Source organism: Mustelus asterias, chromosome 9 (genome assembly GCF_964213995.1).
Source record: "Mustelus asterias chromosome 9, sMusAst1.hap1.1, whole genome shotgun sequence".
Classification (NCBI taxonomy): domain Eukaryota; kingdom Metazoa; phylum Chordata; class Chondrichthyes; order Carcharhiniformes; family Triakidae; genus Mustelus; species Mustelus asterias.
The window spans coordinates 90031575-90050656 of record NC_135809.1 but is presented as its reverse complement, the minus strand read 5'-3'; the positions used below and the strand labels follow the sequence as shown (position 1 = coordinate 90050656).

Here is a 19082-nt window from a genome sequence, read left to right as displayed (position 1 = left end):
CCAACAACCTGTCCTGAGCCTGCCATGCCGACGCATAGTTAAGAAAATCCACCAACACCTCTATTTTCACAGGAGACTAAGAAAGTTTGGCATGTTCACTACGACTCTCACCAAGTTTTACAGATGCTCCATAGAAAGCATTTTTTCTGGTTGTTTCACAGCTTGGTACAGCTGCTGCTCTGTCCAAGACCGCAATAAACTACAAAGGATCGTGAACGAAGCCCAATCCATCACTCAAATCAGCCTTCTACCAACCGACTCAAGAACAGTTTCTTCCCTGCTGCCATCAGACTTTTGAATGGACCTACCTCGCATTAAGTTGACCTTTCTCTCAAATTAAATCAAATAATTGGCCATGCTAAATTCTCTCTCAGTGTGTCCGAACAGGCGCCGGAGTGTGGCGACTAGTGGATTTTCACAGTAACTTAATTGCAGTGTTAATGTAAACTTACTTGTGACACTAATAAATAAACTTAAAATAGAAAAACTATTGGGGTCTAATTGGGCTTCATAACATACTTTAGGGTACTTTTGGCCCATACTGTGGGCCAGTTTTGACACAGTTCTGGCAAGATATAAAATAATGGACACAAATAGGTCTGATGTAGAAAACATCAAGAAGAATTCAGGAGGCACCAAGGATTTGGGTCAGGAGCAACAGGTGACGGAGAAACACTGATGCAAATTTAACAAAATGAAATGGGTAATATAGATTACAAGTGCACTCTGTAAGTCACTATTCCAGTACTATATTGCAATAAGTCTTATGAGGAAAAGATCTGTATCCATTGGAGTTTAGTAGAATGGAAGGTGACCTTACAGAAACATAGAGGGGGGATTCACTGGCCCTGTTCACCGCTGGTGGGAATCTCAACGTCCTGCTGAATGGAGCGTCAGGGCTAAAACTGGATTCCTGACAGGCGTCAAATCCATCGCATTCACCCAGCTGAACCTGATCTGGTTCCTCCTCAGTCTCCTGCAATGCACCCCCCCGCCCCACACCAGAAGTCATGTGGCCGTGATTTGGTGATGCTCCTGAAAAGTCAGGTCCTGGTGCTATGGAATCTGAGGGGGACCAAGGAGGTAAGTGGCCTGCTTTAAAGTTTTCTGTGTTGCATGGGGAGGTTGTGCATTCCAACTGGAAGAAGCGGGGGTCATGCTGGAGAGAAGCGGGGGGACCTCAGGGTTTCTCCTCTGGGACGGGGGTGCCTTGGCTGGCCAGCTTCATGGTGTGTTTAAACAGTGGCAACTTACTCTTAGATAGGCACCTGACTGGTAAAAGTATTCATTCTTCTTTGTGTCCTGTAACAGCTATGAGGTCTCATGTCCAATGCCAACTTCATGAAACATGGTCATCTGGACCCCTGCATACTAAAATCAGCAATTCATTCACAATCTGGCCTAGTCTTGGGTTCATGTAATGATACCCAGCCATTGGCAGTCCTATTTGAACTCCTCTCACTCACAAGATATGTTTGTGTAATGTTGACTGAGGGGCTCTAAAAGGAGACTGGAAGTTAATGGGTTAACAGCCTGTCTGACCCAGTTTATGAGTCAATTACCAAAGGGAATGATTCAAACTGGTTTGCTGGGCACAAACTGTCGCATGTCAGGATAATTGTGTCAGCCACAAACTGCTGCATAACAAGATGAACCGCTGATGGAATTGAAAAGATAATTCATAGAATCCCTACAGTGTACAAGGAGGCCATTCGCCCCATCGAGTCTGCACCAAATCGACCACAATCCCACCCAGGCCCTATTCCTGTAACCGCACATATTTACCCTGCTAATTCCCTGACATTAGAGTCAATTTAACATGGCCAATCAACCTAACCGCACACATTTGGACTGTGGGAGAAACCGGAGCACCCAGAGGAATCCCAGGCAGACACGGGGAGAAAGTGCAAACTCCTCACAGACAGTGACCCGAGGCCGGAATTGAACCTAGCTCCTGTGTGCTGCGAGGCAGCAGTGCTAACCACTGTGCCACCTTACCGACAAAATTGTGTCAATCAGTGCCTGGCAGGGGTGAAACAACGATGAGGCAGGGGACAAGACTAGCCCATTGCACTTGGGGTGATCATAGTTATGTCATGTTATGTTGTGTAATAACTATGTGATCATAGTTTTCCTAAGCTAGGCTAGAGTAAAGGATCAGGGTAGCCAATGAGGTAAAATCAAGCCATCTCAGCCTTTTGGCTAAGATGAAGCATTAGATCAAGCCCAGGAGTGGGTGCAATGCCTCATCCTGTCAGCTTGGATCTTGTTTGATCGAGCCCAAGATGGGATGCAAAGTCTTGTCTTGTCAGCTTGGATCTTGTTTGTCCCTCATGTGGGGACCATGATTGGACTTAATTTGAATTGGCTTTTTTGATTAAAAATAAAGTACCAATAAAAAAAAATGCAGGCTCGAGTAGAGGGCCTACAAAAACGTCATTAGGAACAGTCCACACCAGCAGAACGTGAGATCAACACTGCAAGAGATTACAAGCAAAAGGACCCAGAAGAACCTGGCCAGTTTCTCCATGAACGTAAGCATCATCATCCAATAAGTATATTGGTAGAGTGTAATGTTCCATGTGGATGTTAGTTGAATAAAACCCTTTTGTTTTAATTGATCAAACCTTTTGGTGGAGTCAGATTAGTCAAAAATACCAAGGGCTCTTCCTTTTGTAAGCCTGGATGAGTACAAGCTGTTGGCACAAGTCATGGAACTCCCTTCATTGACAGTCCCGCAGCTGATGAGGGAGGAGAATTGTCGAGGTTCATGCTCAGAATGATCAGATGCCCCTGTTACAGTTGAAAGGCTGGCAGATAGCCCATGTCACATCAAGAACCTCATTGCTGAGATATTCAGCAAGCGTTTCATTGAGGTTTATACTCTCTGTCCCTGCCCTACAGCTGCTCCCGCTGGTCTCATCCTTACCCCAAAGCTTAATATTTATAATCTCTGAATCCTCCTAAAGATCACAGCTGCTTTCTGACAAGGCACGTACTTTAAACAGTGGCTATATCACTCAGTGCAGCAAAGGTTCCAGCAAAGGCACATATTTGTCAATAACCAAAATCCTTAGTATGTGGCACCACTTCACCTTCTTCAGGAGATGCTTGCCCGCACAGAATGAACATTCAAGCTACACAAACAGCTGTCACAGCTCAGATAAGGTCATATTGTGGCTGCCCAGCCTTTTGGAGTCTGGTTATTTGGTTGGAAGAAGATAGCTTGAAGTTAACCCAGGAAGTTCCACCAGACATTCATCCTCGCGTTGCTGTGCTCTATGACATTCATTCTGACCCTGATCCACCTATCAACTGTCCCTCATCGTTGATAAATCCGCTATCCCCCACAGATGCTAAACATAATCAAGGCTCAGGGGAAGAGGCAGTCACAGGCAGGGCCATGAAGCTCGCGACCACCTAGGGGTGTCCACTATTACAAGAACATGAAGTAAACGGAGGGATGATGCATCCAGAATCCATGAAGCAAGATGAAGGTCCATGGGGCAATGTATGTGAGCATACCAGCTCACTGTGTCGACAACAGCTGCTTTAAAGCAGCGCTAGGCAGCGGGAGTGGTGCTCAGCCTTCAAACGCTGGACACAATGGGCATAGGGAGGACAGGAGTGTCACCAATTCAAGATGAATATGGGTTTGAAGCCATACCAGCTTGCTATATTCCTGCTAACTGCCATCAAGTCACAGAGGTGGTGGCGAGAATGACAGGGCCTGCCCAGCCTGACCCTGCATCACATGAGCTGGCCCTGGAACACCAGGGGGCTGCCGCAGAGGCTCAGGTGCTGGCCGCCCATCAAGCCGAGGAATGGCCAAGAAGACAGCGATACTATAGACCACATATCTATAGAGGCACTGATCTTGTCATGAGCTGTTGGACAATTTGTGCCACCACGACTCTACTTTCGAAGGGACACAGCGCAGCACCTGTGCCAAGGGCTCACACACCTGGCACCGATAGGAGAAAGATACTCACTCTCAGTGGCTGTGAAAGTCATGGCTGCCTTGACCTTTTTTGCCATTGGCTCATTCCAGAGCTTGACCAGTAGAATCCCAAAATCTTCTGTGCAAAGGTGTATCCGCGAGGTAATGGATGCTTTTTATGCCCAAGCATCGGACTACATCTCCTTCAACCTAGACCAGGCCCACCAGGATGCCTGGTCTGCAGGATTCAGTGCCATCGCCAGGAAGGGGTTCCACTCCCTGAACATCCAGCTGGTGTGCGACCATCAGCTGAACATCATGCATGTCCATGCACATCATCCTGGGATCGTGCACAATGCATTCATCCTGGCACATTCTTGAGGTCTCCACCGCCTTCGAGGGTAACCCTTGGCTGAGGGGCTACAAAGTTTAAAGTTTATTTATCAGTGTCACACGTAGGCTTACATTAACACTGCAATGAAGTTACTGTGACAATCTCCTAGTCGTCACACTCCAGTTCCTGTTCGGTTACACTGAGGGAAAATTTAGCACGGCCAAAGCACCTAACCAGCACGTCTTTCAGGCTGTGGATGGAAACCGGAGCACCTGGAGGAAATCCATGCAGACACAGGGAAAACGTGCAGACTCTGCACAGACAGTCACCCAAGCTAGGAATCGAACCCGTGTCCCTGGCACAGTAAAGCAGCAGTGCTAACCACTGTACCACCGTGCCAGCTGGTGGGGGCCAAGGGTTACCTACTAGGTAACAAGGGTCATGGCTAATAACGCCTGTGCGGAGGTCCAAGACAGGCAGAAACCTGCGACAATGAGACCACCAGGAACGCCATCGAGCATTGCATAGGCCTTCTGAAGATGCAGTTCTGCTGTGTGGACCACTCTGGCAGGACTCTGCAGTACAGCCCCCAGGGGTTCATGTGGGTCATGGTCGCTTGCTGCGTGCTTTACAATCTGGCACAGCAGCAGAGCGACATGGTGCTGGAGGAGGAAAAGGACCAGGCAGCTTCACCAGAGGAGGATGCAGACCTGGACGGGGGTGAGAAGGAGTCTGAAGAGGAAGCTGGACAGGCGTGGGCCAGGGTCTTACAGGGCTGGAGGACCAGGGAGGCTCTCATAGTCTCCATATTTGCGGCCTAGGAGGATAAATGTCCAGCAGCTCAATCCCCACCACCCTCCTTATTCACGCCCCCTCACAATTTCTCCAACCCTCATATCTCCCCTTTCTTCCAACTCATGCCTCTCCCCCTTCCTTAACCCTGGTGTCTGGCCACGTGCTTTCAACCTTTCCCCTGCCCCATGAACAGTTCTCCCCCTCTCTGAGGATCACTGTTACTTCACACCAGGGTGATGGGCCTGGGTTGGCAGTGTCAGCGGGTCTGCTTGCAAGGCAGGAGGGTGATGACGACTTGATGGAGGAAAACTGTAGTGTTCCACATCATCAGAAAGTATCTGACGCCTGTCTTTCCTCTGACATTTCACTGACTTCCCAGGTCATTCCTTAGTGTGTGATGGACGCATCTTTATCCTGTCCATAGTTAAGGTGTGGGTAGGTGGGAGTAGTGAAGGGAGGGAGTTCTGCCTCACTGAATGATGAAGCTGTCAAACCAGCATGTCTGAGGCTGGTGCCCTCATGGCCTCCCACTTGAGGGTGAGGCTGTAGGCCCTTTGTGAAGGTCAGCGGTCTGAGCTGGAGACCAAAAACTTCCATCCCGTGCCCTCCCCCAACTGCTGAGGGTAACAGCACACAATGAAAGGCAACTTGGTTTGGATGTGAACATTGGTCCAATACTGAGACTTAACATTTTGTGCCCCTTCTTATTAATTAAATTGTGAAACTGCAACTGTGCCAATTCAGTGCTCCTGCATCTTCCTGATCTTACATTCCCTCCCACTCGTTCTAGGTGTTCCCCCAGATTGCATATCAGAAGTGGAAGCGGTCTGCTGCTTTCTGTACCCTCTAGCCTGTGATGCCCTTGGCAGGTATCATCTGGAGGGCCAGTACCTGAAGGGCCCCGAACGACTTTCAGGTATCATAGGTGACGCTGTATAACCCCATACTGCGTGCTGCCCAGGAGATGTGCTGGAGGAGGCATTCAGAAGGGCTGGAGACTGCTAGAGTCTCCCTGGTGGGAGGCCCCGGGATGGACTCCAGTGTTTCAGGCCTTCAAAGGAGAAATTTTGAGAGTGCAGAGTTTGTATGTTCCTGTCAGAATTAAAGGCAAAGTATATAGGAGTAAGGAACCTTGGTTCTCGAGGGAGATTGTAACACTGATTAAGAGGAAGAGAGAGTTGTATGAAATGTACAGGCAGCAAGGAACAGATCAGATGCTCGAGGAGTATAAAAAGAGCAAGAAGCTACTTAAGAGGGAAATCAGGAGGGCTAAAAGAAGACATGAGGTTGCTTTGGCAGACAGAGTGAAGGAAGTCTACGGAAATAGGGCAAACAAGTAGGGAGGTCATGGAACCTTTACAGATTAAAAGGGAGGAAGTGCTCGCTGTCTTGAGACAAATCAGAGTGGATAAATCCCCAGGACCGGACAGGGTATTCCCATGGACCTTGAGGGAAGCTAGTGTTGAACTTGCAGGGGCCCTGGCAGACATATTTAAAATGTCAGTCTTCACGGGGGAGGTGCCGGATGATTGGAGGGTGGCTCATGTTGTTCAGTTGTTTACAAAAGGTTCCAAAAGAAATCCGGGAAATTATAGGCCAGTAAGTTTGACGTCGGTGGTGGGCAAGTTATTGGAAGGTGTGATAACGGATAGGATCTACAAATATTTGGATAGACAGGGACTTATTAGGGAGAGTCAACATGACTTTGTGCGTGGTACGTCATGTTTGACCAATCTATTAGAGTTTTTCGTGGGGGTTACCAGGGAAATGGATGAAGGGAAGGCGGTGGATGTTGTCTACCTGGATTCCAGCAAGGCCTTTGACAAGGTCCCTCATGGGAGGTTAGTTAGGAAGGTTCAGTCGCTGGGTATACATGGGGAGGTAGTAAATTGGATTAGATACTGGCTCAACGGAAGAAGCCAGAGAGTGGTTGTGGAGGATTGCTTCTCTGAGTGGAGGCCTGTGACTAGTGGTGTGCCGCAGGGATCGGTGTTGGGTCCATTGTTGTTTGTCATCTATATCAATGATCTGGATGATAATGTGGTAAATTGGATCAGTAAATTTGCTGATGTTACAAAGATTGGAGGTGTAGTGGACAGTGAGAAAGGTTTTCAAAGCTTGCTTGCAGAGGGATTTGGACCAACTAGAAAAATGGGCTGAAAAATGGCAAATGGAATTTAACGCAGACAAGTGTGAGATATTGCACTTTGGAAGGACAAACCAAAGTAGAACGTACAGGGTAAATGGTAGGACTCTGAAGAGTGCAGTTGAACAGAGGGATCTGGGAATACAAAGAACAAAGAACAGTACAGCACAGGAAACAGGCCCTTCGGCCCTCCAAGCCTGTGCCGCTCCTTGGTCCAACTAGACCAATCTTTGTATCCCTCCATTCCCAGGCTGCTCATGTGACTATCCAGGTAAGTCTTAAACGATGTCAGCGTGCCTGCCTCCACCACCCTACTTGGCAGCGCATTCCAGGCCCCCACCACCCTCTGTGTAAAAAACGTCCCTCTGATGTCTGAGTTATACTTCGCCCCTCTCAGCTTGAGCCCGTGACCCCTCGTGATCGTCACCTCCGACCTGGGAAAAAGCTTCCCACTGTTCACCCTATCTATACCCTTCATAATCTTGTATACCTCTATTAGATCTCCCCTCATTCTCCGTCTTTCCAAGGAGAACAACCCCAGTCTACCCAATCTCTCCTCTTAGCTAAGACCCTCCATACCAGGCAACATCCTGGTAAACCTTCTCTGCACTCTCTCCAATGCCTCCACGTCCTTCTGGTAGTGCGGCGACCAGAACTGGACGCAGTACTCCAAATGTGGCCTAACCAGCGTTCTATACAGCTGCATCATCAGACTCCAGCTTTTATACTCTATACCCCGTCCTATAAAGGCAAGCATACCATATGCCTTCTTCACCACCTTCTCCACCTGTGTTGCCACCTTCAAGGATTTGTGGACTTGCACACCTAGGTCCCTCTGTGTTTCTATACTCCTGATGACTCTGCCATTTATTGTATAACTCCTCCCTACATTATTTCTTCCAAAATGCATCACTTCGCATTTATCCGGATTAAATTCCATCTGCCACCTCTCCGCCCAATTTTCCAGCCTATCTATATCCTGCTGTATTGCCCGACAATGCTCTTCGCTATCCGCAATTCCAGCCATCTTCGTGTCATCCGCAAACTTGCTGATTACACCAGTTACACCTTCTTCCAAATCATTTATATATATCACAAATAGCAGAGGTCCTAGTACAGAGCCCTGCGGAACACCACTGGTCACAGACCTCCAGCCGGAAAAAGACCCTTCGACCACTACCCTCTGTCTCCTATGGCCAAGCCAGTTCTCCACCCATCTAGCCACTTCTCCTTGTATCCCATGAGCCTTAACCTTCTTAACCAACCTGCCATGTGGTACAGAATTCCCTAAAAGCGATGTCACAGGTGGATAGGGTCGTAAAGAGTGCCTTTGGTACATTGGCCTTTATAAATTGGAGTATCGAGTATAAAAGTTGGAGTGTTATGGTAAGGTTATATAAGGCATCGGTGAGGCCGAATTTAGAGTATTGTGTACAGTTTTGGTCACCTAGTTACAGGAAGGATGTAAATAAGGTTGAAAGAGTGCAGAGAAGGTTCACAAGGATGTTGCCGGGACTTGAGAAGCTGAGTTACAGAGGGAGATTGAATAGGTTGGGACTTTATTCCCTGGAGCGTAGAAGAATGAGGGGAGATTTGATAGAGGTGTAAAAGATTTTGATGGGTATAGATAGAGTGAATGCAAGCAGGCTATTTCCACTGAGGCTAGGGGAGAAAAAAACCAGAGGGCATGGGTAAAGGGACTATTAGGGGGGGGCTTCTTCACGCAGAGAGTGGTGGGAGTGTGGAATGAGCTGCTGGATAAAGTGGTAAATGCTTTTAACATTTAAGAAAAACTTGGACGGGTTCATGGATGAGAGGGGTGTGGAGGGATATGGTCCAAGTGCAGGTCAGTGGGACTAGGCAAAATATAGTTCTGCACAGTCAAGAAGGGCCGAGGGGCCTGTTTCTGAGCTGTAATTTTCTATGGTTCTATGGTTTCCTCCTCCCTTAGAGTGCTTGATGCCCCCTGGGTCACTCCATGGGACAGATGGGAAGCTGGTGTGGGCTCCAGAAGCCTCAGTAACATCTGGCAATGTCAGTCTTGGAAGCCTGCCATTGTCTGAGCAATACTAGTGATGCCCTCAGCAATGGTCCTCTGTGACTGGGCCGTGCTGGCGATGCCTCCAGCATGGTCCGAAGAGTAGGAAACCAAAGGTAGTTTTAAAGGGTTTATATTTGGATGGGTAAACATTAAAAATAAGGTATAGTTTTAGATAGGTTTAATTTAATGTTTCTATGCCTGTAGTTAAATTTCATGCTAAACAAAAGTGTTAGTCTGTGTAGGGATCAATTTCAGTTCCTGCTGAGATTCTATTGAGATAGAGCTTTAGCGTGAAAAGTAAATATCGTTGCTGAGCAACTAGAGAAGCCCTGTAAGATGGCAGGCAGGTTTTTTTATTCTTTAGTTTCAGCTGAAAGTAGTGGCAGGCAGTGGAGACAGACCATGAAGCAATACACAACCCTCTCTCAGCTCTGCTAGGGGAAGCTAAAGAGGAACCAGCTCTTTTAGCTTTTCTGTAAGAAAAATCGAACAATACTGTAATAGTTCAGCCAGCTAGTACCAAAGATCTAAAGAACAACTAGTTAAGAAGCTAGAGAAATGAAGAAACATTTCCAGGTTTAAAGGAAACAAAGAAGAAACTGGGAATTAGAACAAGATTCTGTTCAGGGACACCAGAGAGTGCTGAGGAGAAATCAATTGGTGAGAACACTAGAGAAAGAATCATAGAATCCCTACAGTGCAGAAGGAGGCCATTCAGCCCATTGAGTCTGCACTGACCACAATCCCACCCAGGCCCTATTCCCACAACCTGTTATTCACCCTGCTAATCCCCCATGACACTGTAGTCAATTTAGCATGGCCAATCAACCTAACCCGCACATCTTTGGACCGTGGGAGGAAACCGGAGCACCCGGAGGAAACGCATGCAGACACAGGGAGAAGGTGCAAACTCCTCACAGACAGTGACCCAAGGCCGGAATTGAACCTGGGTCCCAGGTGCTGTGAGGCAGCAGTGCTAACCACTGTGCCACCGGTTTCTAAAATTAATCCTAAGGTTTGAAATGTTTTACTGTCATCTATAAACAGATTATAATGCATTGACTGGATATCAGAATTAGTGTAACAGCAAAAACCTGAAAGGGTTCATCTGAAATCCTGGCATGGATTTACTGCTAAAAGTGGAGAGGAAGCTCGGGTCAAATAGATCTTTCAGAAAATGTGACCTGGATTTTGGAATGTGGATCACTGAGTGAATGTATTGCTACGAGAGAAGATTTTCAAGCATATTTCAAGCATACCTCTCTTTACAACAATCTGAGGTTCCCTATCTGCTTCAAGAAGACAACCATCATCCTGGTACCTAAGAAAAACCAAGCAGCGTGCCTTAATGACTAATCGACCGGTGGCTCTGACATCCATCATTATGAAGTGCTTTGAAAGGTTAGTCATGGCACGAATGAATTCCAGCCTCCTGGACTACCTGGATCCACTAGAGTTTGCCTATCACCGCAACAGGTCCACAGCAGACGCCATCTCCCTGGCCCTGCACTCAATTCTGGAACACCTAGATAACAAAGGCACCTATGTCAGACTCCTGCTTATTGACTACAGCTCAGCCTTCAACACCATTATTCCCACAAAATTCATCTCCAAACTCCTTGGCCTGGGCCTCGGCACCTCCTTCTGCGACTGGATCTTGAACTTCCTAATCCACAGACCACTATCAGTAAGAATAGGCAACAACACCTCTTCCATGATCATCCTCAACACCGGTGCCCCACAAGACTGTGTTCTCAGCCCCCTACTATACTTCTTATATACCTATGACTGTGTGGCCAAATTCTCCTCCAATTCGATTTTCAAGTTTGCTGACAACACTACCGTAGTGGGTCGGATCTCAAACAATGATGAGACAGAGTACAGGAATGAGATAGAGAATCTGGTGAACTGGTACGGCGACAATAATCTCTCCCTCAATGTCAACAAAACGAAGGAGATTGTCATTGACTTCAGTAAAGGAGAACATGCCCCTGTCTACATCAACGGGGACGAAGTAGAAAGGGTCGAGAGCTTCAAGCTTTTAGGTGTCCAGATCATCAACAACATGTCCTGGTCCCCCCATGCTGACACTATAGTTAAGAAAGCCCAGCAACGCCTCTACCTTCTCAGGAGACTAAGGAAATTTGGCATGTCAGCTACGACTCTCACCAACCTTTACAGATGCACTATAGAAAGCATTCTTTCTGGTTGTATCACAGCTTGGTATGGCTCCTGCTCTGCCCAAGACCGCAAGTAATTACAAAAGGTCGTGAATGTCGCCCAATCCATCACGCAAACCAGCCTCCCATCCATTGACTCTGTCTACACTTCCCACTGCCTCGGCAAAGCAGCCAGCATAATTAAGGGCCCCACGCACCCCGGACATTCTCCCTTCCATCTTCTTTCATTGGGAAAAAGATACAAAAGTCTGAGGTCACGTACCAACCGACTCAAGAAAAGCTTCTTCCCTGCTGCTGTCAGACTTTTGAATGGACTTACCTTGCATTAATTTGATCTTTCTCTACACCCTAGCTTTGACTGTAACACTACATTCTGCACTCTCTCATTTCCTTCTCTATGGACAGTATGCTTTGACTGTATAGCGCGCAAGAAACAATACTTTTCACTGTATGTTAATGCATGTGACAATAATAAATCAAATCAAATATTTTGGGAGTGAAGCTTGAAAACTCTCATATGACAATCATCTGGGGAGATTCTGACGAGAAATCCACAAACACTAACTTTGTGTGCTAATGAGACCATTGTAGTTTCAAATGGAATTTGTCATCTGTATAAATCTTAAAGTGCATTGGTTAAGCTAAAAGAGCAGTAAAGGACTATTCTATTCTTATCCATTTTTCATGTTTAATAAATATTTTCTTCTTCTTAAAACTGTTGAGCAGGTCCTGTATTCTGGTTCCTCCACCTTTGATAAAAATAATAAAAGTTACAGTCTTCTGAGCCAGGGTTCCATTCTGGGATCTTCCCGTACATTGTAACATCAACTGAGATCATAGCACAAGTATTAATCTACCAGCACATCAGCCACATGGAAAACAGTCTGAAATATCTTGCTGAAGTTCCAGCATTTAGAGTCTAAATGTTTAACTTATGGTAATCAGAGACATAATATGGGAGCAATGGTTGTCTGTGAGTAAACACAGCAGAAACCCAGACAAAAAGTTTGAAAAATTCTGTGTTTATCTCCAGCAAAAGTCAAATCATTGAATCTATCACTATGAATTTCAAAGCCTGGAGCAGGGATCAGGTGAACTCGTTGGTGATTTCATAATAAGATTGAAACATGGACACCGAGAATGTAAATTTAAGGACACGGATGAAAAGCTGCTCAATCAGCTCAGTTGAGGCTCTGCATATCTTGAAGTACAAAAGGAATTAATTGGAAAGACAACCCCACAATACAGCGCAGTTTGAGGAGCCATGTGGAGCACTCCTCAAGCAAGTCTTCTCTCGATTACGACCTTTACTTTTTGCCATCCCAATTACTGGCTCGATGGTGGCATGGTGGCACAGTGGCTAGCACTGCTGCCTCACAGCGCCACGGACCAGGATTCAATTCTGTCTCAGGTAACTTTGTGTGGAGTTTGCACATTCTCCCCGTGTCTGTGTGGGTTTCCTCCGGGTGCTCCGGTTTCCTCCCACAGTCCAAAGATGTGCAAGTTAGGTTGATTGGCCATGCTAAATTGCCCCTTAGCGCCAAGATATGTAGGTTCAGGGGATGAGCAGTGTAAATATGTTGAATTACGGGAATAGGCGCTGTGTGGGATTGTGGTTGGTGTAGACTTGATGGGCTGAATGGCGTCCTTCTGCACTGTCGTCATTCTATGATTCTTCCCAATTTCTGGGATCTGACATCCCTTACCCAACAAGCTTGATCTTTTCCTTCCTCACCATTATGTCTACTGGTTCCCAAAAACTAGAAATAATCACATTTGACACCAAAATATTTAAATTTTCCATTTTTCAAAGCACTTGCCTATTCGATCCGGTAACTCCACTCTCCCTTTTGTAGGCAGGTTTCCCAGTGTGGGAGCCTGAATTGAATATTATATTGAAATGTTCTAACTTGCTACAGCAGGACAGAGAAACATCAGGCCATAAAAGTGGCAACAATGAATATAGAACTCATAGAAGTTCATAGAATCCCTACAGTGCAGAAGAAGGCCAGTCGGCCCATCGAGTCTGCATCGACCACAATCCCACCCAGCCCTATTCCCGTAGCCCCACATATTTATCCTGCTAATTCCCTGACACTAGGGTCAATTTAGCATGGCCAATCAACCTAACCTGAAAAAAATCTTTGGCCTGTGGGAGGAAACCGGAGCACCCGGATGAAACCCACGCAGACATGGGGAGAATGTGCAAACTCCACACAGACAGTGACCTGAGGCCGGAATTGAACCCGGGTCCCTGACGCTGTGAGGCAGCAGTGCTAACCAGTGTGCCACCGTGCAGCAGATTGAAGTTGCATTGTCCAATTTAAAATTTTTAACCATATAGCCTCCATTGTCAGGGTGGATGAGTGGGTTTGTGGGGAGTGGCGGGGGTGGGGGTGGGGGGGGGGGGGGGGGTGGGGGGTGGTTAACCCAAATGTTTAGTATATAGAGAGATTGAAAGCAATGGCACAACCTTACTTGGGAGAGCATGGACATTTTGGCATCTTTGAGCCAAAGAGAAGCAAGTGTGCAATGGGAAGTTACATCTCATAGGGAACTTGACGAGGTCTGTAAGGGAATAGGAAAGAGAGGTTATAAATATGGGGTTGTGCAGGGTAGTGCTGAAAAGAGAACCAAGGGAGAGGAAAAGCAAATGAGATGGCTGAAACAATTGAAAGATGATTTTGATCATAAGAGACAAAAAATCCAGGAGCTCTTCAGATCCAGTGTTGAAAATAAAGGTGAGACAGCAGAGTTGTTCAGAAAAGAAGCCCCTGAAATTCTCTTTACTCTCCAAGATAAATCTAGAGTAGTGCATTTGGGCCTGATGAAAGAGTGACTGTAAAGATTGAGACAGATCTGTGATACTTGGTCAAATACACTCAAACCCCTGAGGTTTAAAGACACAAAAGTGAAAATTATTCAGGTATAATTTTGGGGGTGCAGGAAACTGAGAGGATGATGGCAACAATGGTAGAGGGAAAGGTATTGTTGAGTAGGTATAGTGCACTATGTCAAGATGGGTTGGGGGTGGGGGAAGAGGAGAGGACATTGAGAACTTGATAACTGTCCGAAAGGGAAGTTGCAGTTAGTATCTTCCCAGGAAGGAATGTGATTGTAGATGCTCTGAGATTTGAAAAGTGGCTCTGGCAAAAGCAGAAGCTTTGGAGACAACTTGGAGATTTCTCCAGATACCAAGATCAAAGGTGTGGAAAGAAAGGTTAAGTCATGACAGGAGCGGAAACAAATCAGAAGGCACTACATGAAGTTTATTTCTGAGGATGATGCTTCACCTGAGGCAGAGGCTGGGTGAGAAAGGAGTGATGAGAGTATGGAGCACTTAGGAGGGCAACTTAGTCTTCCATGGGATGTGGGCACCACTGGCAACATGGTGGTAGGCAACCTTCTTGAACTGCTGCAGTCCATCTGGTAGAGGTGTGATGAGGAGAACTTCAAAGAAGAAATGGGAAGGACAATAGAAATGAGATGTTCAAAGAAGGGCAGAATCCCAGAGCAATAAAGAACAAGTAGAGTTCATTGCAATGACAGTTGGGGTGGGAATTGAGATAAAATATTCGGCAGATGTGCCAGCTTCAGAGAAGGGAGTCACTGGCCTAGAAATTTGACACCAAATTTCCAATATTATGGATGAAATGTGCTCACAAATTCTAAATGGGAGATCCACTCTTATGGGACACTGAAGATCTAGTGGGAGAGTTGACTTCTATATTGGACTATGTATCCAAACAGGTGACAAGTACCTGTGTCTGAAACAGGTGTTATAGAGTTTTGAATATGCAAGTAAGGGACCTAACACCTATTTGTTGCTTTCTTTGCACATTGATTTGTTCTGATTGCAGCCAAGGTTCATCCAACTGTGTTCTGAAAAATCTGGTCTATGTAGGGCCTAAGAAAAGACTGAGACCTTGCAAGCAATGAAAAAATCCACAAGCAGTTTACAGGTTAGAGGATTTTCTTCTCTTTGAGACTTTAACAAGGTGGAAGGGGTGGGAGATAGTAAAATAATACACTCCCAGCAGCCGTAAAAGCTTCTTCCACTGCATTATTTCAATCTTTCATTCTTATGTGCACACTTTTCCATGCATTTGTATATGGACATACTCTGTCTAATAGATTTTACTGTCTGTGTTCTATTGTAATAATTCACATAATGTACTCACTCAATGCTGGTATTCTTTTGAACTGCACAGGGACTATAACTGTACTGGTACACCTTTCGAGGGATGAAATCTGATGTGATGGTTATTACCAACCCATTTCCAATAATGGCAAAGACACCGATTACTTCCAGAATCTCCAGCCATATTCCTAGGATACAGATACAGAGACATCTCTGACCCATATTTTCTAATTGCCACAATCTAAAAACTCAGAATACTTGGGTATTTCCTTTTCAGGTTTACTTCCTTAATTTATCCTGTTTGCTTTGCTTAAGCTTTTAATACGTTCATCTGAAGGACCAATAATATAAATGTGGCTTCGAGTTTGTAGTCATATCCATTGGGACTGCATATTGGGAATTCAGTCCTCCAGTTCTATGCTTCTCAATTGAAATGAACACAAACCTTAAGTGGATATGTAATCCTGGCTGGTGAGGGTCAATGCTGCAGGCATACTTGTGTTGACAAATTACTTAGTCATGGAGATAATAAAGTGAACCTGTTTTGATGCCTTCTAGAAGAAAAACAGAAAATGCTGGAAATACTTGGCAGCTTACTAGTAACTGCAGTTTTCTGCTTTTGTTCTTGTTTCTTTTCCCATGGCCTTCACTTATCAGGAATGCCACATCATTATCAGACACTGAGGCCGCGATTCTCTCATCTCGGCCCGCTAATTTTTTTGGCAGGTTGGGCTTGGAGAATCGCGCACACGTCGATTCACGGGATTCGCGCATTTGTTTCCAACGCACATGCATCTCCCAGTGAAGGATATCCGGCGCGGTCGGGATCACACTGGAAACCGGCGGGAACAGCAGGTAAGTTATTTTAATCTTATTTGAATATAATTTAAATGTCATTATCGGGCCCGGAGACTTCAGTCCCAGGCCCGATAATGACATTTAAATTATATCTCCCATCCCGCCAGTACAATTTCACTCCGGCAGGGTTTAGAGTAGCTCCCCACTTTCGGGGAACTAGAGCGAGGCCCCGCTGGAATGAAGGGGGGCAATCAGGGCCCCTCAGGTGGTCGGGCGGCAGGGGGTGGTGCCCCCTGGGCATGGGCCTGTGGCCCCTGACACTGCCCAAGGGACAAAGTACCCATGCCCAGGGGGCACTTTGGCACTGCCCAATGGGCATCGGGCAGTGCCAAGGGGGTGGGGCCTAGAGATGGGACTTAGGGTGATTGGTGGGGGTGGGAGGATCCCGCTGCCACTCTGCATGGGGATCAGTCGGGATTGGAGGAGGCCAGCGATTGTGGCGGGCTGGGAAGGGGGTCAGTCGGGGTGGGGCATTCTGCCTCCCGTGGGGGGTGGGGGTCTGCCGAGATGGGGGGGTGGGAGTTATTGTTACTGCTGGGGGAGGGGGAGGGGTGGAGAGATCGGGACGCTCCAGGACGGGAGGGAGGTCGGGGCTGGCCTGGGAATGTTCATGGGGGCAGGGGGTGGAGGGGCAGCACTGCAAGAGTCCCGGGCTGGCCAGCGGTCGAGCTGGCCAGCAAAGTGCAGGCTGACAGATCAGGGCCACTGTGCATGTGCAGAGGCCCCGGAACTGTCAGCTCCGCTGTGAATGGGCCCTGCTCCCCCGAGCTTTTAATGAGATTCACGATTGTGACCTCTGCATTGCACAGACTGTAGGAGATTTAAGTTTGAAGTTGCACGGAAAAAACAATCATGATTTACACCAGTTTTCCCATGAATTCAGCACTTAGAACTTTTTTGGGAGAATTGCCCCCTGAATATTTATAAACAACCTCTACAACTTCAGATCTACAGGGCCTAATGGGGAGTGGGGTGGGGCCTGACTGGGGATGGGGCCTGAGTGAGGGTGAGACCTGAGTGGGGGTGGGCAGAGCTATGCACAATGACAGGGGGCTCATGCAGGGCTAAGCAAGGGGGTTTTTCGCAAGGAGGGAAGCTCTGCAAGGTGGATGGTCATGCAAGGGGGAGCTCTGCAAAGGAGGAGCTCTGCAAGGGAGGAGCTCTGCAAGGAGGGGGCACTGTGATGCACCATTGATTATGCAAAGATTCGTTGTTGCGAAATAACAGGCTTTTATTTACGAAAGAATTGGAGCAAACCCGAACCGATAGCTAATCCGAACTGAGGCAAAAGGGGCGGAGAGCAGTCGCCTTTATACCCAGAGAAGGGCGGAGTCCCGGATTGAGGCAGCAGGGGCGTGTCCAGGCATATCACACAAACAGACAATACTACAGTGGTTCACCACATCCACCCCCTGTTCAAAAAAAAAGTTTGGCGGGGGCGAGGTGGTGGAATGACAGTCACAGAGTTACAAGTTCAGTCTCTCCGGGGGCTTGATCTGCCGCTGCAACCGCCACAGTGTCAGCCGTGGTGCCGGTTCAGGAGACCGTGGTGGTGAGTCAGACGTCAGTCTGTAATCGGTAAAGCCGTCCGTAGCCCCTTCAGACTGCCGGGTGTGTGGAGGCGGCTCCTGGGGCTCAGGCGTGCCGCACCCGGGGGCTAGATGAGCGTGCTGTGACCCTGGTGCATCATGGGCAATGTTGGGAGCTGGGGGTGAGGGGCCGTGGGACGTAGTACCCGCGGGTGCCAGGTCGCGAATGGAGACCATGTCCTCCCGCCCATCGTAATACGCCACATAGGCGTATTGGGGGTTGGCGTGGAGGAGTTGGACCATTTCGACCAGGGGGTCCGATTTATGGGTCCACACGTGCTTCCGGAGCAGGACAGGGCCTTGGGACGTCAGCCACGATGGTAGTGAGGTCCCCGAGGTGGACTTCCTGGGGAAAACAGACATTCGTTCATGAGGGGTGGCATTGGTAGCCGTGCACAGTAGTGACCTAATTGAGTGTAGTGCATCAGGGAGGACCTCTTGCCAGCAGGAGACTGGAAGACCCTTAGACCGGAGAGCTAATAAAACGGCCTTCCAGACTGTCGCGTTCTCCCTCTCCACCTGTCCGTTCCCCCTGGGGTTGTAGCTGGTGGTCCTACTCGAGGCTATGCCTTTGGAGTGCAGGTTTGGCGCAGCTCGTCACTCATAAAAGAGGAACCCCGTTCGCTATGAATATAGCTAGGGAAACCGAACAGGGTGAAGAGGCTGTGCAGGGCCCTGACGACCGTGGCCGAGGTCATATCCGGGCAGGGAATAGCGAAGGGGAACCGCGAATACTCATCGATGACGTTGAGGAAGTATATGTTGCGGTCAGAAGAGGGGAGGGGGCCTTTGAAGTCAACGCTTAGGCGTTCGAAAGGGCAGGTGGCTTTGATGGGGTGTGCTCTGTCTGGCCGATAGAAGTGCAGCTTGCACTCCGCGCAGACTTGGCAGTGCTTGATTACAGACCTGACTTCCTCGATGGAATAGGGCAGGTTCCGGGCCTTGATGAAGTGGAAGAACCTGGTCACCCCCGGGTGGCAGAGGTCGTCGTGGAGAGTCTGTAATCGGTCTAGGTTCACGCTGGCACAGGTCCCCTGAGACAGGGCGTCTGGGGGTTC

At 47.7% G+C, this 19082-nt stretch overlaps 1 protein-coding gene across 1 annotated transcript in view; it reads right to left on the bottom strand.

Annotated features, from left to right (window-relative positions):
* LOC144499259 (anoctamin-9-like) overlaps window positions 1-19082 on the bottom strand; it is a 178046-nt gene that overhangs the window by 37320 nt on the left and 121644 nt on the right. Inside the window, exon 16 of the mRNA XM_078221374.1 lies at window positions 15618-15765. Within this exon, the coding sequence (XP_078077500.1) occupies window positions 15618-15765 (148 nt within the window). The remainder of the gene's footprint in view (window positions 1-15617; window positions 15766-19082) is intronic.